The sequence below is a fragment of the Carettochelys insculpta genome, chromosome 1 (genome assembly GCF_033958435.1).
Source record: "Carettochelys insculpta isolate YL-2023 chromosome 1, ASM3395843v1, whole genome shotgun sequence".
In the NCBI taxonomy this organism is placed as follows: Eukaryota; Metazoa; Chordata; order Testudines; family Carettochelyidae; genus Carettochelys; species Carettochelys insculpta.
In genome coordinates this window covers 57066006-57088158 of record NC_134137.1, presented here as the reverse complement: position 1 = coordinate 57088158, position 22153 = coordinate 57066006, and the positions used below count along the sequence as shown (strand labels likewise).

The following is a 22153-nucleotide window of genomic DNA, read 5'->3' as shown; positions in this document are numbered from 1 at the left end:
CCTCTTATTCCTCTTTTTTCAGGAGTAAGGGGCTGTTTACCTGGCTTGTTTTGTGACGACAGAAGCCTCTGACAGAACAACGATCTCATGCACTGTGCAAATGAGCTGTGTGAATATGCAAATGAGCTGTCATTTGCATTGTCAAATGCCCTCATTTGCACATCCCTGCCAGAAGCAGCACCCTGTGTAGACATAACCGTAGAGGATAAGGAGGGCATAGAATGGTCAACATGAATTTATCTAGAACAAATCATGCCAAACCAACTTCATTTTTATCTTTGATAGGCTTACTAACCTATTGGGTAGGCAAAAGCAGTAGAGATGATACTTTGATATTTAGTAAGACTTTTGACAGAGTGCCACGTGCCCTTCTCACAAACTGGGGAAATGTAGTCTAGATGAAATCACTATAATGTGAATACATATCTGGCTGAAAAAATTGACTTGGAGTAGTTCTCCATGGTTCGCTGTCGGATGGGAGGGTATATTTAATGGGGTCCCATAAGGGTCAGTCCTGGGTCTGGTACTTGTTGATATTTCCATTGATGATGTAGATAATGAAGTAGAGAGTATACGTATAAAATTTGCTGATGATTCCAAGCTGGGAAGGATTGCATGGACTTTGGAAGTCATGTTTAAAATTCAAAATGACCATGATTGGTCTGAATTCAAAAAGATTAACTTGAATACAGAAGAGTACAAAGTACTTCTTTGTTTTTTTCTTCCTAATGTACAGTTACAAAATGGTGAAGAACTGCACAGGTTATAGCAATGCTGAAAAAGCTCTGCAGAGTCAAGTGCATCTCATTGAGTCATCAATGTGCTGCAGCTGCAAAAAGGCTAATTTGATTCTGAGGTGCATTGACAGGAATGTTGTGTGCAAAATGCAAGAGAGAGTTCGTTGTCCACTGTACTTGGCACTGGTGAGGCTCCAGCTGGAGTAGCAGCAACGAAGAGTCCTGTGGCACCTTACAGACTAACAGAAAAGTTCTAAGCATGAGCTTTTGTGAGCAAAGACTCACTTCATCAGGTGCTGGCCATGTCTTTGCTCATGAAGGCTCATGCTTAGAACTTTTCTGTTAGTCTGTAAGGTGCCACGGGACCCTTCGTTGCTGTTACATATCCAGACTAACACGGCTACCCCTCTGATACCTGACAGGTGGAGTAGTATGTCCAGTTCTGGGTACCACAGCTTGAGAAGGATGTGGACGATTTAGAGTCCAGAGGAGAGCAACAAAAATTATAAAAGGTTTACAAAAATCTGATTTACATGTTGGAAAAAGTTCAGAATATTTAGTCTTTGGAAAAGAAGAATGAGGGATGAACTAACAAGTCTTCCATTATGTTAAGGGCTGTTAAAAAGATTACAACGATCAATTGTTCTTACTGTCCACTGAAGGTAGAACAAGAAGTAAGGAGCTTAATCATCAGCAAAGGTGATTTAGGTTAGATATTAGGAAAAGCATTTGTAACTGTAAGGGAAGTTAAACTCTGGAATAGGCTGCCAAGAACATAAGAACAGCCACACTGGGTCAGACCAAAGGTCCATCTAGCTCAGTATCCTGTCTGCTGACAGTGGCCAATTGCAGGTGTCCCAGAGGGAGTGAACTGAACAGGTAATGATCTCTCTCCTGCCATCCATCTCCAGCTTCTGACAGACAGATGCTTGGAACACCGTTCCTTACCCATCCTGGCTAATAGCCATTAATGGACCTAACCTCCGTGAATTTATCATGCTCTTGTTTTTTTAAATACCCTCTTATAGTCCTAGCCTTCTTAGCTTCCTCTGGCAAGGAGTTCTGTGTTTTGGCATGTGCATTCTATGAAGAAGAATTTCCTTTTATTTGTTTTAAACCTGCTGCCCATTAGGTTTAGTTGGTGTCCCTTATTTCTTCTCGTATGGGAACAAGTAAATAATTTTTCCTTCTTTACTTTCTCCACACAACTCATAATTTTATATATCTCTATCCTATCCCCACTGTGTCTCTTCTTTTCTAAGCTGAAAAGTCCTAGTCTTTTTAAGCTTTCTTTATATGGGGCCTGTTCCAAACCCCTGTTCATTTTAGTTGCCCTTTTCTGAACCTTTTCTAATGTCAATATATCTTTTTTGAGATGAGGTGACCACAACTTCTGTCTCCTCCATGGGAAGCCTTTACAAAACAAGTTGGCTAAACACTTGTCAGGGATGTTCTAGGTTTACAATGACTTTTTGAGGTACCATCTAGCCCTACTTTTTATGTTTCTGTAAGTCAGCTACAGTAAGTATTGTCTAATGAATTCTGCTGTTGGATGTTATGAATGGTTCGCAGGACTTAGTTCAGTCTGCAATGATGAGATCTGACATACTTATCCATCCATCCTAAAGGGAATCTTTAAGGAGGTACAAAAATCTTAGGTTTTGACTGAATGTCTGCTTGTATGTCACCTCTCCCTGGTAGATCCATGCTTACAGGAGAAGTGTAATGTACAGAGTCAGAGTAATGGCATCTTGCAGGATGTTGACCTTTAATGCACACTTTTTGGTATCGGGGGGCTATGGGTTTTAATTTGTTTCTTCAAGGCTACTCTGCTTTACACTTAACTGTTACTAGGTCTTTCTCACTCTTTCATGTGCATGCACACATCCTTTATCTCAAAGTGCTACTCTTTCTGATACAATAGTTGCAAGCAGGTGGTTGTGCTAAACATGTTTTGAGTGTTGGCAGCCAAGGTGAAGGCAAAGAGCAGCCTTGTCTACTCCTTTTCTCTTGCATTTTTTTTTAATTGTTTTGATTGCAACTTGGTATTGCCTGCCTTATAGTTCAGCATCATCGAGTCTACACAGTTACTGTAATGGAGTTAATTCCTGTTAATGTGGCTAAACACAGAATTTATTGGTAGAATTCTGTGAATGCCAAAGAATCCTACTTTTAATCAGCTAGTGCTGTAAAAATAACAAATTAATACTACTCTGAGTCCTAGTCAGAGTTTGGGGTGGTTGTTGTGGTGCAAGGTTTTCATCGGTTAACACGTTTTCTAAGAAAACTGTTTATAATTTTTTTCAGCAACAAGCTTTAGAACTGGCATTGGATCGAGCAGAGGTAAGGAGTAGCTAAGCTTGCTATTGACATGTAAATAATAGTCTTAAATTTAAACGACTGCTTATATTACATGCATTTTTATTACATGAATGTGTTTTTATATAAACTGTGTGTAGTACATCAGGTTTGCAAAGTTGTTGATCAGCCCACCCATAGAATCTGCTTGCTTTGGCCTTTCCAATAATGAAAACATTCAAGAAATTTAGTTTCCTATTTTTAAAACAATTTTGTACTCTGATCAAGTAGAATCCTACAGGGCTGCTGTTTTTCTGGACTGCGTAAATTTAGTGTGAGCATTTTGAGTCTTCCTACAATCAACAAAGAATGCATGAGTTGCTTTTTCTTATGCATGTTCTCCTACACTATAAAATATTGGATAGAAAATTTTGGGGGAGAAAGGGAGAACCTGTTGCTATTAAAATAAACCAAATGATTAATCAGCAGTTTATCAAGAATGGAAATGTTTCCTCCAGACTTTGGATTTTTGTGAAATCTCCTCTTTGTAAAAGCTAAATGAAGGGCTAAATTTGATCTGAGAATCTTAACTAACATTTATGAAAATATTGTAAACGTTTTGCTTTTGTTTAGGATTACCCCCACCTTCTAAAAGTATTAAAGAAACACCAGAACAAAGTATGATTTCTAAAATACAGTTGGCTGTATTCAAAGGTAGTGAGTTGTACTAGGGCAGCAGAACTATATCTGAATATCACAATTGTCATGGTTAAAATACAGTGAAATTTCAGGTTTTATTCAAAGATTTAGTGCTGTAAATATAAAATGTTGGCATAAAATGGCATAGACTTAAGGTCTGCTTTTTAACAGTAATAGTGATAATCGTGAAACTTACCACTTTGGTTTAATTTTAACTATGAAAAAACTCTTTTGTTAGCTAGTTGTTGGAATCAAGCGCTCTTATGTAACTACCTCCCCTGTAACCCATGCAAGAACTGAGAGTATTACTCCATTTAACAGACTACAGTACAATAGTCTATTGGCTCTGTAACATAGAATACCATAAATAATGTACTCTAAATTTCACTGATAGAACTGAGTTTCATGTACCTTTCTTTTCTAGTATGTCATTGAAAGTGCCCGTCAGAGACCTCCCAAACGAAAACATTTATCCAGTGGAAGGTAGCAAATATTTCAATATTTAACTTTTTATTGTATTGATTTAACATAATTTTTATGTTAACACTTTTCTTAATTTCAGAAAATCTGTATTTCAAAAACTATATGACTTGTATATAGAGGAATGTGAAAAAGAGCCTGAGATAAAGGTAAGTGGAATTATTTGTTAAGCAGCCATTCAGTATAATCTCTAAATAAGTGTGTTTAGCAAGCTCTTTTAATAGTAGAGACACAGTAACAAATGGCACAAGGCATTTGCAGAGGTCTTCTGACTCTAGCACTTACTTCTGAGCTAGTGAATAGCTTAGAAATCACAATTTGTTTGTACAGTCAAGGTTTATAAGACAAGTGTCTTTGCAGTTCAGCATGAATAGGAAAGAATAATGAAAGAAATTCAGTACAGTGGTGCCTACTTGCTCTTGCCCACTATATGTGGGAAAAAGTGTGAGAGGTTCAGCCTGAGTGGGGACAATGGGGTTGGCTGGAGCCACGGAGGTGAATTCTTACTTGTGGATGGGAGAAAATCAGATAGGTTGTAATAGCTGGAAGTGAGGTAGGGAGGAGCTTTTGAGGAGAATGGTTCAGTCTGTTGACCATTCTGAGGGCTCAAGTTGAGGGAATTGGTGGAGGGGGTTGGACATGGACAGGAGTCAGGGTGCTGAAGCAGTGTCTTATGGCCCCAGGAGCCCAGAGGCCTGTGTTTGGAGGTCAGAAGCCTGTGCAAAACCTGTACCCATAGTTCCTGTGCCTGTGGTCATATACAGAATTTTTGCCCACATCTATAGATCATTGGTCTCGTGTTTTCTCCAAAACTTAAGTTTTCATTTGAAAATGTGGATTTATGGCCTTCGTGAATGAAAAATAATCTTCAAAATGTGAACAATGAAAGGATGTTTGGAAGCAGGTGTACTAAAGACTTGGAAAGTAACTAAAAGCACCAAGATTAATGCTCAGTGGTGTGCTAGTGATTGGTAATTGCAACAGTTGAAACATTTATTTTACTTCTGATAAGATTAGGTGGTGATTCTGCTCAGCCTGTGTGCTTATCCAGAGATCTTGGATATACTATCCAAGAAATAAGTTTGGAGGCGTAAATTATGCAAAAATTTGATTTTTCTATGACTTTGGGGAGGGGAGAGGAGACTTCAGGGGAGTCATATGAATAGGCCACTTCTCCACAGAATTACTAATGCATTTTTACTGGAAGAGCCTAATTTTGAGGGGAGTGGTGTTGTAATCTCCAAACAGGCTGCACTGAAACCCAGTTGCAACATGTGTGGCTGGCTGGCTAATATCTTTATCTCACTACAGTCATGATACTGTCTTCAGGGGCTTGCACAGTTCCATGCACAAATGATTGGCCTTAATTCATTAGACTACTATGAAATTCTTAGGTTACTATGAGTGGCAGAGGTGTTGTGTGATCTAGTATGGTCCATTTGGCTCAAAGGACAGGTGGTGCATCGGGGAAAGGACAAGAGATGTTTGGAAACCAATTGGCATTAGTACTTCCCCTGCCATATTGCATTGCCAGTCCAGGTTTAATATGCTGTCTGCCATCACCTCTAGATTTTTCTGTATGGACTGACTTATGTGTTTTGGTGACCATTGAATATTTTCGCCAGATGTGCTGGCTTGCATCTTTCTAAGTTATTTTCTGCCTGACTTTCCAACTTCTGTTGGTCCTGTGTGGTTCTTGATTCTCAGCAAGGTTTGCAACTCTACAGGTTTAGTATTTGCATACTTCATTGATAGTGTTTTCACTCCTTCTTCTACATTTAATAAAGATATTGCTGCTGTAAGAAGGGATAATTATTAATTTCATAGTCCAGGATGAAAGTTTCCCCTAATGTTATGTGTATCACTAAGAATGTATGGTTCCTCTTGTATTATTTTGAGTTCCTGCAGCTTGTCTCCCTCAATTAGCAGACTTTTTGATTCATGTTGGCCTTCTGTTACATGTCTCTAGGATGTGCAGAATGTGGCCCCAATCAGGAGTTAGGGACCCCTAGAACTATGACATTATTTGAGGTGTATTACCCTACCCCTATGCAAATGCTTTCTTAATTTTTGTGGTACTCCCAGCACCACTGTCATCTTTTCTCTGCCTGCTCACAAGGGCTAGTATGGTTTCCTCAGTGAGGTGCTACTTCAGAGGTGGCCGATAAAGAGCAGGATGAGCTGATGCAATACCCAGAGCGGTTGCTCCCTCTAGATTTTGGCCAGTAGCACACTTGTGTCAGAACACTAGAAGAATTCTATGACTAAGTATTAATCAATCTTCCAAACTGGGCCTCAGATCATAATCCTCACTAATGCTGAACTGTGTGTGGGCTGGAAGGTCAGGCCTACAACCAGTAAAAATCCTAAAATCACCACATCCCTGACGTGACTATCCTTGTAATGCAGGTAAGGCTTGTAGGCACACGGACTATGTATTTAGGCAAGCCTTTTGGCAACTATAGTGCTTGTATGCAATTGGGAAAGCATTCCACACCATAGGTGGGGCACAGGGTTAGTTGTTGAAAATCATCTGAATAAACCTTTGAACCTCATGTTAGAAACCATGCAATACTAGATACAAGCATGGTAAACAAAATATGAACCTGCTTCTGTGCTGTAGTACTACTTTTTAGGTGTTAATGGACTATGAGGGAGGTGTTATAATAGTAACAAGGGGTTGAAGGAACTCTTCTGCTGGATGCAATTACCTATTCTACCAAAAAACAGGCTGATAAATGAAGACAGACTAAACTGCTGCAGGAACAAATAATACTGAGCAACATGTATTTTAATGTTTGCCCTGGGTAAGTGTTAACCTTACACATATTTAAATCAGCAGATCCATATATAAGTTGCATGCAAGCATTTTTTGAGAGCTGAGCTTGCTGGACTGTTAATGTTGACTTTCCAATAAGAGTTGGAGCACTACAGAGATTCCAGAAGACTGGAAAAACATTAATCTTATGCCAAAGGTCAAATGACACATCTATAAGCCTGATATCAACCAATCAGAGAAAGTTTTAACACGATCCAGTGGCTGGAACATGCAACTAGACAAAATCACACTGAAAATAGTGTGTGTGTTTGAATATAATATAACTGGAACAGTAACGGAGAGGTAGCCATCTTAGTCTTTACTCCAACAAAACAAAGCAGCAGAAATGTAGCACTTTAAAGACTAACAATGATTTATTTGGTGATGAGCTTTTGTGGCTCAGACCCACTTCTTCAGATCAATTTCATTTCCAATACAGACTGACACTCTGTACTTGTAAATGTCAGTCTGTATTGGAAATGAAATTGATCTGAAGAAGTGGGTCTGAGCCACAAAAGCTCGTCACCGAATAAATCATTTTGTTAGTCTTTAAAGTACTACGTATCTAAAACAGTTTACCAAGGATTGTGGGGAATTCTCCATAAATGTCTAAATCAAAATGGATCTTTCCTAAAGGATATGCTCTAGGAATTCATCTGAGTGAGACTGTATGGTTTCTGTTTATACGGAAGGTCTGACTCCATGATCACAATGGTCCTTTCTGGCCTCTGAATCTAAGAAATTACATGCTTGCTTTGTGTAGGCAGGTGTAGCTGCAATGAATGTCACACAGAACTCTGGCTATGTCTACACTGCAGCATAAAGTTGATTTTAAGACACTTAGCTTGATTTTACAGTGCAGCTGTCTTCACTGCAAAACCATTAGGTCAGTTTTAAGAGAGACTAAGGTTGACTTTCTCACCCCAACCCTCTGATGTAATGCATCACCAAGTTTAAATTTAAAAGGTCGAGTTAATGCTCGTGTGGAAACAACATTACTTTAAATTGATTTTTATCGGCTTCCAGAGGTATCCCATAATGCCCCAAATGTGTCTGTTCTGGCCGCTTTCCCCTCTGCTGCTTTCCAGGTATGTAGGAAACAGGAGGCCCAGCAATTTGAATTTCTTTCTGGGCAGCGCAGCGATCACATCTACCCATGAAAAAGAGCCCCAGCGTGAAGCCATGGCGGGCTTGGCTGTGCGGACCAGATAGCACCATGTCCTGCCCTGTGTGGAGTGAAGTTTTTCTTCCTTGCACAGGATGTAGCAGGAGGGCCGAAAAACTTCTTTTCTACACTTCACATTTGTACAGGGCAGCCTCTTCCCCCCCAGCCACCACACAGCTGGCGGGCTAGCCCCCACCACACTACATGGGCTGGGGCTGTGGGGACTAAGTTTGCAAGACTCTGTGACTAGACACCTCCCCTACACACCACTACTTCCTGTGATTGAGTGGAAGTACGCTCTCCTGGCTATAGAATTATGTGCTATTGTTTAGCATGAGGCAGAAGTTGAATGAAAAAGTAGTTTGTTACTAGGGATGTTAACAACTAACCAATAGGGGCTGGAGAGACCCCCTACCTGGCATGGAGAGGGGGTTGCTCAATCCATGCAGGGCTGCCACAGGTGGGGAGCACTCCAGCACAGCTGGAGCAGTCCCCTGTCTGCAGTGGCCTGGAGGGCTGAGGGGTGGGGCGCTGCTGGGGATGCCGCTCCAGCCCAGCCAAGCTGTTGTGAGATTATAATCTAATTTTACTGCATAACAAAGGCCACAGAATATTACTCACTGACTCCTGTATTCAGCCCAATAATCTGTGGATGAATTAGAGCATGTCTCTGGAGTGGACGCAGTCTCTTCAAGATTGGAAAAACAATTAAAATGCACTCAAGGAAGAGTTCCAGACTTCTCAGTTTAGCTACTTTGAGACATTTTTTTTCCACTTGAACTGTAAATTTAATACAGAGCATTTTTGGGAAGGAAGAGGCTGCGTGAAGACGTCATATCTTCATTACTTCTGTCACCACCTGAAGAAATAAAATAAATGTGTCAAATAATTAATAGAAACAGTTTCTAACCACATATCCAGAGTGAAGTCATTTTTGGTTATACAGTGCATAAAAGCAATCCAAGATTATGACCACTTAAGGAAGAGGACCTGGCCTGTAATTTGCCCTCTGTCTAAATTATGTGAATAAATTGCTTTCTGTCAGTTATTATGGGATATAGGGCAGAGTATAGCCCTTGTGAGAAATCAAAATTTAAACAAAAATGTTTTTGTTGTTTTCTTTGTGTTCTCTCACCCCTTGCCTCTTTTTGTTAATACTTGCATATTTTTTGAATCACTTCATTGGTTGTGTTGATGTGAATTTATTTGCATAGTCTTAGACCACTAGAACTAGAAGGAACCTCGAGAGGTCACCGGGTCCTGTCCTCTGCACTCACAGCTGGACCAAGGCACCAGTATATCTTCTGCAATGGCCCCCCAAAAAAATGAGTATTGAAACAAAGATTATCCAGCAGTTTTTAGTGTGTGAGACTGTAGGCATATAATTTGCCTGCTTTCTTTCCTCTTTCTGTAGAAGAGATATAAAAGCTCACCAGCATTGTGTGAGGCATGGTTGATGTTTTGGAATGCTATCGAAGTGTTGAATATTATGACTGCTTGAATAACATGTATTAATAAAGTTTTCAAAATCTTGTATACAGTAAATCATTCAAGGAAATGTTTGGAGAGGGACTAGTGTGATTGCACTTTATATAGGAAAATAACGTGGGGTTGACAGGGCATTTTGTGTTCTGAAGATGGAAAATGATAAACCAGCCTCTGATTATTTTCAACAATCTGTTTTGTAGTTATGCTAATGCAGCCATCATTTATTATACTGGAGCAACTAGGTCAGGACTTCAGCTTTGCAGCAGGTTTTTGTTATTGAAAAAGGTTAGTTTTCCAGGTTAAGAAAGTGACAGAATTAAAATTGTGGTGTTTCCACAGGATGACATAACTACATATCTAGTTAGGGCAGAGACTATGCTATTAATTTCTGTTGCCTGTGGAATCAGGTATGAATTTGCTGGGCTTCGGGTAAAGATTTTTCTAAACATGGTAAACAGAGAGGACTTTTTTGGCACATTACTGAAACTTAAATGTTTGTGATGAAGTTTGCCTGTGTTGGGTGCGAAGTCATAGGCTGGCCTTTCAGAAATAGCCTCTTGTTGTTATAGTAATAGACACAGCTTTATTGAGACCAGTACAATCAGCTTGGGGAAAAAAGGAAACATTTCCTCAGAGTGATAGTAGCAGCATTTTTCCTTATTTGCGTACTAACATATAACGTGATACCCAATAACCAACAAGAATAGCTTTTCAGAAATTCTCACTTTAACCTTGTTGAGAGATGACCAATAACAAAAGTAAACTTGGACAGTGTAAATTTCAGTGATTTTTTTTTTTTTTTTTAAGTTCGTGTCTGACAGAGGGATACTAATGGTTAACCAGTAAGCCTTGCCCTAAAGGGCTGAGATTCACCAGTTATGGTTAACTGATGGGAGCTGCTGCAGCCCCATGTAGCCTGCGAAGGGGTGCTTCAGCCCAGTTGGAGTACCCAGCTGCAGCAGCCCCAGGGAAGCTTTCCAGCCCAGCTGGGGGTGGGGTGCTGTTTAATTGGTTAACTAGTTAGCTAATTAAATAGGGTTTTACATCCCTAGTGTGGGAAAATGACAGTAATACATACTCTTGCGATTAATCATCTTTGTCTCCAGTTGATGTTTGGTGGGCTAAAAAAATCTTGATTGAACGCCTTACTGTACAGCAGAGGTAGGAAAAATAGACATGTACCGAAATATGAAGGCAGGAAAAATAAACATCACTTCTCCTAGATCTTGTTTGAGACAGAGAAAGAATAGCTGTTCTTTATAGTATGCACTTGTTATTGGGTCCCAGCAAAATACAGTGGAGGGAAAAGAGGCAATTCTTTACCTCTTGGTTATTGCTGTAACTGGCCTCTCAAGTTTGGACCAGACATAATGAAGCTCTCACGCTCTACTTTTGCTGAATGCCAGGGGGAGGTAGACAGGGGAAAATGGTCGGCGCCCTATTGCCCCCTTATCTGGCATTTATATCCTAGCAGCAGCCCGCAGGCCAACTAGGACCAGTCCTGAGCCAGTACTCCTAACAGCCAGCTCAATGAAGAAATCGGTGTTTTTACCGGAACTGATTTTGAACTCTCGTGCTTTCAAGTGACTGTTCATATGGCAAACTATTTATTTCTGTGCTTCTAAAGTTGTTTTAAATAGTTCAGTTCAGAATGAATAATTTGAACTTGATGCTAAAAATATATCAGTTTAGCCTCAGAGGGCTGAAAAAGATAAGAAGATATAGCTGAACAGCTACTTAACTGGCCATATATTTGGAAAAAATAAAATTACTTTGTCATTCACATAGTTGTATGTGGTTAGCTGAATTAAGCTAGATTTACAACGGAATTATGTAATTTATTAGGGGACAATTCTCACACTTATAAATATAGATCCCTCTTTTCCACTGTTAGTGGGATACTTTGATACACTTCTGAAATATACCCTATATCTAATTCTGCCTTCATTTAGTACAGTAAACCCTTGAGATATACACAACCAAGTTGCATGTGTCTCAGGTTAATGTGACTGCTGCCCCGACAGGAGCAGTTTCCCTGACTCTTGGCTGCCACCCCTGCCAGGAGTGGCTTCCTACTCCTGTCAGGGGTGGCAGCAAGAATCAGGCTGCTGCCTCTGACAGGAGAAGGGAAATTACTCCTGACAGGGGCAGCAGTCTGAGTCTTGTCTGCTGCCCCGACAGGAGTTGTTTCCCAGTCTCTGGAGGGCCCGGGAGCTGGTAACCAGGTGGCAGCCTGGCTCCTGGCTCCCCTCCACTTGCAGAGCTGGGAAATTGACCAGGGCAGCAGTCCTAGTCAGTTTCCTGGCTCCAAGGAGTGGAGCAGTGGCAGGAGCCAGGCTGCCCCTTGTTCCTGTCTCCCTTCCACTGGCTGGAGCCAGGAAACACCAAGGCTGCTGCCCTGGTCAGTTTCCTAGCTCTGCAAGGGGAGAGGAGCCAGGAGCCAGGCTGCTTCCTCCACCTCCCCTCCGCTCACAGGACCCAGGAAACTGACCAGTTCATGCCTGGTCAGTTTCCCAGGTCCCGCAAGTGGCGGGAAGATGAGAACCAGGCTGCCCCTTGGTTCACAGCTTCCCGCCACTCTGGGAGCCAGGAAAGTGCCCAGCCCTGTGAGGCTGGTCAGTTTCCCAGCACCTGCAAGCCCAGGGGAGCTGGAAACCCATTTCCCATCGACTTCCAGAAAAATTTGAGTTAGGCAAGGCCTGCAAGAATGCAACCACTAAGTAACTCAAGGTTTTACTGTAGTTCTGTCAAAAGTGGTCAGCTGAAGAAATTAAAATAGTGCTTTTGAGAAGACGAACTGACTCACACCTGCACAATGTTTACATCCCAGAACAGAAGTAAAACTGTCATAATTTTGTTCCCTTCACACAGGTGGAGATCTTGCTTACCTTTGAGTGTTTTTAGTTCACTGTGAAAATATATAATATGCTATCTAGTAAGTGAGTACCGTAAAAGCTCGGTTATCCAGCACTCAGGTAACTAGCACATTGTGATAACCACCCTGCCACAGGCTGTGGTCTGGTTACTTAGGGCCAGCTGACAGGCCACCACAGGGCCAGTTACCTGGGCTGGGGCTGGATAATGATCTTTTACTGTATTCTAAGAGCCAGTTATCTGACATTGCCTTGTCTATCTGACATTCATTTCCTGTGAGCAAAGACTTTGTTCCAGAGCTTAGTCCTAAAGAATTTAAGTACTTTCAAGTTAGAATGCCTTGTCATGTGCTTTGGAGATCTTGAGCTACAGTATTACAGAAATGGAAGGAATGTAATTTTACAGTACCAAAACCAAACCTTTTATTGAAAACAAGATCAACATTTGATAAGAGTTAATTCCAAAAGGGAAGCAATCCTAGACTGATTCACTTTCAGAGACATAATACTAGCTAGATGGACCATTGGCTTTCCTACTTGTGGGGAGATTTTGTTTGTTTTTGGTAATAGAGTCCTATTAGTAGTAGGCATCCTTCGATCCCGAGGGATCATGGGTTTGTGCCCCAGTTGGACTGATTCGAGCAGTGTCTTCTGTGGCTGTGCAATCCAGTCCAGGAGTGGCAGTCCTTTTCACACTGGCTACATCTGCACTAGCCCCAAACTTCAAAATGGTCACGCAAATGGCCATTTCGAAGTTTACTAATGAAGCGCTGAAATGCATATTCAACGCTTCATTAGCATGCGGGCGGCCGCGGCACTTTGAAATTGACGCGCCTCACCGCTGTGCGGCTCGTCCCGACAGGGTGCCTTTTCGAAAGGACCCTGGCTACTTCGAAGTCCCCTTATTCCCATCAGCTCATGGGAATAAGAGGACTTCGAAGTAGGTGGGTCCTTTCGAAAAGGAGCCCCGTCGGGACGAGCCGCACAGCGGCGAGGCGCATCAATTTCGAAGTGCCGCGGCCGCCCACATGCTAATGAAGCACTGAATATGCATTTCAGCACTTCATTAGTAAACTTCGAAATGGCCATTTGCATGGCCATTTCGAAGTTTGGGGCTAGTGTAGACACGGCCACTGTGAGCAGCGGTAGGCAGATGTCGCTCTGGTATCACGGGCTTGGATCTTCCTGAGGGCTCTCCTGTCTTCCGCTTCCTTCACCAAGGTAGTTTCGTACACAACAAGAGCTTACTTCACTCCCTGTTTCCAGGCATGCCTGTCTGAGGCGAGCGAATGCCAGGTGTTCACACTGATAGAGAGAGCACCGAGGTCACGCTTGCACGTGTCCTTGTAGCATAATTTAGGTCGCCCTTTCGGCCTCTTTCCAGATGCCAGTTCCCCGAAGAGGAGGTCCTTCGGTATTCGGCCATCCGTCATGCGTGAGACATGGCCCAGCCAGCGCATACGCCTCTGTTTGAGAAGGGTGAAGATGGAGGCAGTGCCTGCCCTCTCAAGCACTGCGCTACTGGGGACCTTGTCCTGCCATGAGATACTGAGTATGCGCCTACGGCAGCGCATGTGGAATGTGTTGAGCTGCTGCTCTTGTTTTGAGCGCAAAGTCCATGTTTCACTGCCGTACAGCAGTGTGCTCAAAACATAGGCTGTGTAGACCTGCACCTTGGTGTGTACAGTGAGCTTATTGTTAGCCCATACTCTCTTCATCAGCCTGGAGAAAGTTGTGGCGGCTTTTCCAATGCACTTGTTGATCTTGCTATCAAGTGACAAGTTGTCCGAGATCGTCGAGCCTAAGTACACGAACTCATGGATGACTTCGAGTTCGTAGTCTAACACGTTGATAGATGGTTCGTTAGCCATGTTTTGGCCTATCACCTGGGTCTTCTTTAAGCTGATTGTGAGGCCAAATTCCATACATGCATCCGCAAAGTGAGTTATGAGTGACTGCAGTTCCTGCTGAGTGTGAACAGCAATGGCTGCATCGTCAGCAAAAAGGAACTCCCTTAGATGCTTCGTAAGCACCCTGGTCCTTGCTCTAAGCCTTGACAGTTTGAAGAGGTTGCCGTCCATTCTCGTGCGGAGAGAGAGGCCCTCTGTAGCAGTTCCGAAGGCATATTTGAGCAAAACTGCAAAGAAGATGCCGAACAGTGTTGGAGCCAGCACCCACCCCTGCTTCACTCTGCTGAGAATCTCAAAGGGTTCAGATGTGGATCCGTTGTATATGACGGTCCCCTTCGTTGAAGGCCCTAATAATGCTGAGCAGAGTTGGGGGGACAGCCGATCTTAGCCAGAATCACAAACAGACCTTTTCTGCTGACGAGGTCAAATGCCTTGGTCAGGTCCATGAAGGCAATGTACAGAGGTTTGTTCTGCTCCCTGCACTTTTCTTGTAGTTGCCTAACAGAGAAAACCATGTCTATGGTGGACTGTTCAGCTCTGAACCCACACTGAGACTCAGGGTAGACTCTCTCTGCAAGAACATTGAGCCTCTTCAGAACAACACGTGAAAATAGCTCCCCCCCGGTACTGAGAAGGGAGATGCTGTGATAGTTGTTACAATTGCTTTTGTCACCCTCGTTCTTGTAGACAGTAACGATGTTAGCATCCCTCATATCTTGCGGTATGCTGCCTTCTCTCCAGCATTGGGAAAGTATTCCATGCAGCTCTGATCCTAGGGTACCACTGGTGCATTTGAGGATTTCTGAGGGCATACCATCTTTCCCTGGGGAAACGTACAGAGGAGTACATGTAAGGAAAATGCTGCATGACTAGGTGAATTGGTGGGGTTGAGATTTGGGATCTGTTACATCTTCCTCTCAAGCACCCAAACTGTCAGGGGCAGCAGCATGAGTCAGTAGGACAAACTCCCACAGTCTAATGATACTAGTTTGTTGTTTTTCATCATTTAGCTCCAAATATCTATCAACAATTACGTCTGTAACAGTACAGACAACAAAAAATATTCGGAAAATGTTTGATACCTTGTTAGGCAAGTTAATAAAGAACTCTGAATAAAAACTCATTTAAACTTCAGTACAGAACCATGTTTCCCACACCCATCTGAAGCAGTGCAAAGAGTAGGGAGAACAATTGTTGGGAAGGAGCCTGGCGGTAAACTTGAAGGGTTGTTGAGTATAGGTGGGAAAGGTGGTGGAGGAGGGACTGTGAGGGAGCTTCCTCCATGCAGAGTCTGGGTGACCCTAGCCTCTCCCATTCAGTCAGGCACATCTGCTCATGTCACCATATGTCTCTGTTCCCCCTGCAGGCACATCCCTGACCCTATGTGTCCCTGCATTCCCTCTGCCATCCCCTATAACAGGTGTGGGAAACCTTTTTTGGGTCTGGAGTCACTACTGACCCTTAGATAAGTGAAAAAAGAAAGAAAAAGGGAAAAAAATGCCTCCCTGATGTGGTCCCCTACTGCATGAGGACCAGGGCTCTGGGGGTCTAGGCAGGAGGGAGTGGAAGTGGGTGGGTGGTCTGGGAGGGAGAGTGCAAGCAGAGTGTGGGGTCTGGATGGGAGGAGGGCACAGGAGCTGTCTGTGTATGTGGGGTCTGGGCAAGGAGGATGCACTTACGTTTGAACACCCTCAGATGTACATCGTTCTGCCCCTCCTACCCCATGATCCCAGGCACAGCCCTCCACTGCTCTGATTGGTTAGAATTCTGGCCAATCAGAGCAGTGATGGGAAGACTGATTAGGCTGCTGCTGCTGCTCCTCGTGGCTCCTATCTCACCTCCCCTCTCCATCAGCCACACACTGTATCTGCCCATAGTTCCTGCCTCCTGACCTGGCCCCACAAGCACCGTGAAGAGGGTTCTGCAGGCTTTTTCTCTACCTGGCAATCAACTGCTGTGTTCAAGTGCCACAGCAACGTCTGGTGGGTAAATGGTGGAACTGCTACAATATTCCAGCAGAAGCTTTGTTTTGCACAAAAAAAAAAATGGGGGCCTTGTTAATTATTTGTAGAAGCACAAAATTCTCCCAGGAGTATCTTGTGCTACACTACATACTTTATTTAGCTTGGCTGCAGGTACAACAAGCAATTTCATCCCCAGTTGTGTAAGCACAGGCCTTCCATGGAAGCAGTATATGTGCAATTTACCATTCTTGCTTGGAGCTGGAGTGTCACATGAGTGTGGTAGGTAGAAAGGTTTGCATTGCTGGCAGGTTGTGCATAAGGGAAGAGTCTTATCTCTCGAACACCTTAGATTTGCGCTGTGCCCAGAGGCTGGTTTCTTCCCTGTCTTTCCCATACAACAGAAGCACAATGCTGTTGCATTTGTTCCTCTGTCATTGCCTGCGTGTCTCTCTCAAGTGTGTTAGATAGAACAGTTGTTGCTACCATTTCTGAGTTTGTAGGTTTACCGTAGTTGACCTTTCATAAAAGAAGATACCCCTCAGAGGGAGTGTATCTTTAGCAGTATCTGCCAACTCACGTATTAATGTATTATATACTATAACACTGCGGTGTCAAATACATTTGCCGCTTGCCACGTGGTGAACAGGACACCGCAGTATGGTGATTCCGGCTCTGGAGCTGCATGCTGCTCTTTGAGCCTTTAAATGCAGCTCTTCCTAGACTTGCACATAGGGAGTGCTGTCCACATGTTCTATGCATGTGCCCCATCCCTTGGTGAGAGGAATGTGTTGCGCCCCAGCAGCAGGTCCAGCCCTGGTGCCAGCATTGATTTAGAATGGGGAGGCTGGGGGTGCTAGCTCTGGGGAAGGGGGAGGATATTTATTTGGGATGGGGTGGGGCTGGAAGTGCCTGCCTCTGGGGGAGTGGGAGGAGGAGGGCATTTATTTGGGGGTGGGGACTGGGAGTCCCTGGCTCTGTGGGAGGCAGAGCACATTTATTTAGAGCTGGTGGAAGAGACTGTGGTGAATATGGAAGAACGACAACCACAAATGTGGTCATTGAATTCCTATTGAACACCATTGCTATAACACATTAATACAACGTGTTGGTTGATACTGATTCAGATACACTCCCTCTCAGGGGTGTCCTCTTTTTTATTTGGTAACACTAGAGGCAAAGGCTCCTGGCAGTCAGCCCAGAATTAGGCAGGATGAGAGCCACAGTATTTTTTTACCATTCTTCCTGCTGCCTTGTTAAAATGGCCTCCTGGTTTGGCTTAGCAACATTCGTTCCTCATTCTGTTTTCCCTTCCATTCAAAAATACTTCCCCTAGCAAAACTGGCACATGTTGATGGAGGGGTTTTCATCCTACCACATCTGGGCTATGTCTACACGTGAACGCTACATCGAAATAGGCTATTTCGATGAATAACGTCTACATGTCCTCCAGGGCTGGCAACGTCGTTGCGCAGCACCACATCGAAATAGGCGCTGCGAGGGAACGTCTACATGCCACAGTAGCACACATCGAAATAAGGGTGCCAGGCACAGCTGCAGACAAGGTCACAGGGCAGACTCAACAGCAAGCCGCTCCCTTAAAGGGCCCCTCCCAGACACAGTTGCACTAAACAACACAAGATCCACAGAGCCGATAACTGGTTGCAGACCCTGTGCATGCAGCATGGATCCCCAGCTGCGGCAGCAGCAGTCAGAAGCCCTGGGCTAAGGGCTGCTGCACACGGTGACCATAGAGCCCCGCAGGGGCTGGAGAGAGAGCGTCTCTCAACCCCTCAGCTGATGGCCGCCATGGAGGACCCCGCAATTTCGATGTTGCGGGACGCACAACGACTACACGGTCCCTACTTCGACGTTGAACGTCGAAGTAGGGCGCTATTCCCATCCCCTCATGGGGTTAGCGGCTTCGACGTCTCGCCGCTTAACGTCGATGTTAACATCGAAATAGCGCCCAACACGCGTAGCCGTGACGGGTGCTATTTCGAAGTTAGTGCCGCTACTTCGAAGTAGCGTGCACGTGTAGACACGGCTCTGATGTGTTTGGTCCTTGGAGGAAAAGACAACAGTGAAATATTTATTTACTACCTCTGTGTGTCTCATGATTCATTTGATGTAACTAGCACCTCCGCCCAATGGTAGCCTTCGACCATTGAAGGAGAGAGAAGAAATCTAAGGCTTTAAAATTAATACTCTCTTATGCCAAGGACTTTTTGAATAGTTGGTGGGCTTAGGACAGGAAAGAAGAGAAATACGTCATTTGGATTTACAACTTGTTAGTGAACAGGAACCTCCTTAAAATGGTTGTGAAAAGTGATTGTGGTACTTGGACCATATTCAGCAAATATAGACAAGGCAATGCAAGTAGGAAAGCTTTCAGATTTTACAGTCCTATTAGACATCTGGCAGAAGACATCTGCTGTGAAGAATTTCTAAAGGTCTGTTGGGTCTTTGGTCAAAAAGTGCGATTTTGTTAAATGTACAGTTTATAACTTGGACAGAGTAGGTTTTAATGGGATCATAACGTAGGATGTATTCTTAGATTATAACTGTATTAACTGAAGACCTGGGAATGAAAATGATTAAAAAGGCCCAACTGAGTGGTTTTTTTCTCAGATCTTTTTTTAAAGTTGTGTAGTTTGTGTTACTTTACTTCATGACTGTACCCTATTGTGTATTTATATTAAATGCTAGGCTTCTTTAAATCTAAACTCTGACACTGAGTAGACTATATTTAGCATTTTCGTAATTTCACTTTCTGATTTATTTGTTTTGGTTAACAATATAATATTAATTACTTAATTTTATTGGTTATTTTCATGAGCACACTTTACTTTTAAAGCAGAAGCTGAGGCGAAATGTGAACTTACTTGAGAAGCTGGTAATGCAGGAGACGTTGTCATGTCTGGTAGTGAATCTCTATCCAGGGAATGAAGGTTATTCACTGATGCTCAGGGGAAAAAATGGATCAGGTAATATTGCTGCTGCTTACCTCCTTTAATTTTCAAAATGCTTTATAAACACTAACTCGTCAGTATGAGCCATGCTGGCTGCTTGGATTTGGTGCTTGTTTCTGCTCTAAAGCAAGCTTCTGTACAGTTGCTTTTGTGAACTGTAGATGATGATCATATAAGAATAGGAATAAATGCTAAATTACCAAGCTTTAGCTCTCTTCATAGTCCTTATTTTTGTTTATAATTAGTACTTATCTGGAGACAGTCATCTTTTTACAGGAAAGTGTGGCCTGTACCATTTACATCTAGCCCGTCCCAGCCCTTCATCTCCAGCCAGTCTTCTTGTCCCAGTATTTCTAAGTCTCTTTGCCTAGCCAGCCCCAGGCTTCCTATTCAAGTCCCAGTCTTCTCTAAGGTCCCTTGTCCAATTCCAGTCTCTGCCACCCCCAACTCCTCATCCAGTCTCAGGCACTTCCATCTCTGTTTTTGTCATCGTAATTGTCCCCCTTCCCTGGGCTGCTTGTTCCAATCTGTTCCCTCCACTTTCTTCCTTGCTCAGGTCCAACTCATCCCTTCTTGATTAAAGTTAAGTGGCTTCCTACCTGGTGCCAGAATGCCAGCCAGGCCAGCACTGAGGGCACTAGAAAAACAGTTGTCCTGCTTTCTGTTTTGTGCTGCATGCTATGATGGCCAACAGCAATTGGGCGCAGTAATGCCAGGGGAAAATCTCAGCCCAAGTAGCCCTAGGCTGGAACATACATCAGAACATTTAGCTGCCAAACTCTACCGAGTCACTGCTTAGTACATGTGAACTTATATTTTTTCCCAAACATTTAGAACTTGGTCAAATTTGGGAACTTTTCCAGGGGAACAGCTAAAAGCAATGCCCCTGCCGAATTTCAAGTCCCATCTTGAAAACACACAAGCAGTAGAGATTCTCAATGAAATAATTGTAAGAGTTTCTTTTAACTCATGCAAAACAGATTTTCTCTAATCATCACTAATATTTCCTTTGGAAACAAATGAGCCCTTTTTAAAAGTTTTCTGGGAAAAAAATCAGCCTTAGTCAGACACAAAACATTGGAAATTTCAGCCCATATGATTGAATTTGGTAAAATTATAAGCAACCAAAAAGGATCTTAAATGGGAAATGTCAGGCAAACTTAATTGTAAGGTGTTACTACCTGTGGTGCTTATAACTAAGGAAGAACATTTTCGGAAGTGATTAGTGATTGTATGTGCCCAATTTGAGACACCTAAAACGTCGTGTTTTTTAAATGGCTGGTTCTCAGCATTTCGTGACAATCAAGCCCTTTTTATCAAGTTGAGCACTCAGAAACCGTGGTGCCCAAAATCACGAGTCACTTCTGAAAACGTAGGCCTTACTAAAGCTGTTTTGTACCTTTTAACGAGGAACAGGAACTCTGGGATACTAATCATATTGTAGGGCATCCTTGGAGAAAACAAAGAGATTTACATGTAAATTTCTGTGATAAAATACAATAAAATAATAGACAATTTCTAGGTGACTTCTTTAAAAAATTAGTAATTTCTTTAATACATTGTGTTGTTTGTTTCAGTTCAAGGCAAATACGGATTTTTGAAAGCAGCATTCTGTACTTGTACAGCAAACAGGAAATTTAGTTTGTCCATATAGAGGCTGCTTCATTGTTGAAATATGTAACCCTCATTCCTGCTTAGGCACATCCTTAACTTTCAATATGCGAGTAGTCTCATTGAAACCAATATTATTACTTATGTGCCTAAAGTTGAGCTATACAGAGAACCCATTCTGGGAGTAAATTTTGCCCTTATAGAGAGAAATAAGAGTTTTACCTTTACTGCAATAAGATCTGGATGAAGCCAATATTAAATGGCTTGGAAATACAATCAAAAACAAGAAAATGGATATTATGCAAAGAAAATTGGGATTTGGGGTATTTTTTACCACCCCACTTTTTCTTGTTGATGTGCTCATTTCTCATGAATCTATATTGGGAAGCAGTAGATAAGGCTTTGTGGGTTTTGTTTGAATTCAGATTCTGAGACCATTCGACTGCCTTATGAGGAGGGTGAACTCCTAGAATATTTGGATGCAGAGGAGCTGCCACCCATTTTGGTTGATCTTTTAGAAAAATCTCAGGTATGAAACTCTTTATGATGACAAGTTGTCCTTTAGTCTCCCTCCAGGCAGTTCTGTGCAGCTGCAGTGAGCTGTTCGAAGCATCAGGATCATAATTCTTTAGTGCCCAAAACTGAAGTATTTTATTAGCATCCAGAACAAATAAATATATGCACTTTTTGGTTTTGGTTTTGGTTTTTTTGCCATGGTTTCATCTAACATGACAAGCCCCTAAAAGTGCACTTTCATGACACATTTGAAATAGGAATTTCAGAAATGTAAGTAACGCAGAACACTTGACTAATGTTACTAATCGGTTTTGGAGCTTGGGTATTGGACCTATCTGGGTGTGTACTAAAGATCACTGTGTGACAGTGCTTAGTACAGGGATTCTCAAGCTTCACTGCACAGTGGCTCCCTTCTGACAACGAAAATTACTACACAACCCCAGTAGGGGCACCAAAGCTTGAGCCTGCCTGAGCTTTGTGGCCCAGGGTCAGGGGGGCCAAAGACCAAGCCCCACTACACCAAGGGGTGAAAACTGATGCCTAAGGGTTTCAACTTAAGGCAGAGGGCCTGGAGCCTGAGCTCCTCCACCCAGGGCCGAAGCCCTTGGACTCTGGCCTTAGGCAG

General features: G+C 42.9%; 1 protein-coding gene across 16 annotated transcripts in view; it reads left to right on the top strand.

Moving 5' to 3' along the window:
* SUPT20H (SPT20 homolog, SAGA complex component) overlaps positions 1 to 22153 on the top strand; it is a 59433-nt gene that overhangs the window by 3200 nt on the left and 34080 nt on the right. For 11 of the 16 annotated variants that reach the window (XR_012644366.1, XM_074986835.1, XM_074986783.1 and 8 more), the window contains exons 3-7: positions 3045 to 3080; positions 4159 to 4217; positions 4297 to 4363; positions 19287 to 19416; positions 21438 to 21541. Coding sequence is in view for 15 of the 16 variants with exons in the window: in XM_074986835.1 (XP_074842936.1) it covers positions 3045 to 3080; positions 4159 to 4217; positions 4297 to 4363; positions 19287 to 19416; positions 21438 to 21541 (396 nt within the window). In the remaining variant the exon portion in view is untranslated. The remainder of the gene's footprint in view (positions 1 to 3044; positions 3081 to 4158; positions 4218 to 4296; positions 4364 to 19286; positions 19417 to 21437; positions 21542 to 22153) is intronic. The other 5 variants (XM_074986843.1, XM_074986829.1, XM_074986819.1 and 2 more) reach the window with 1 other exon arrangement.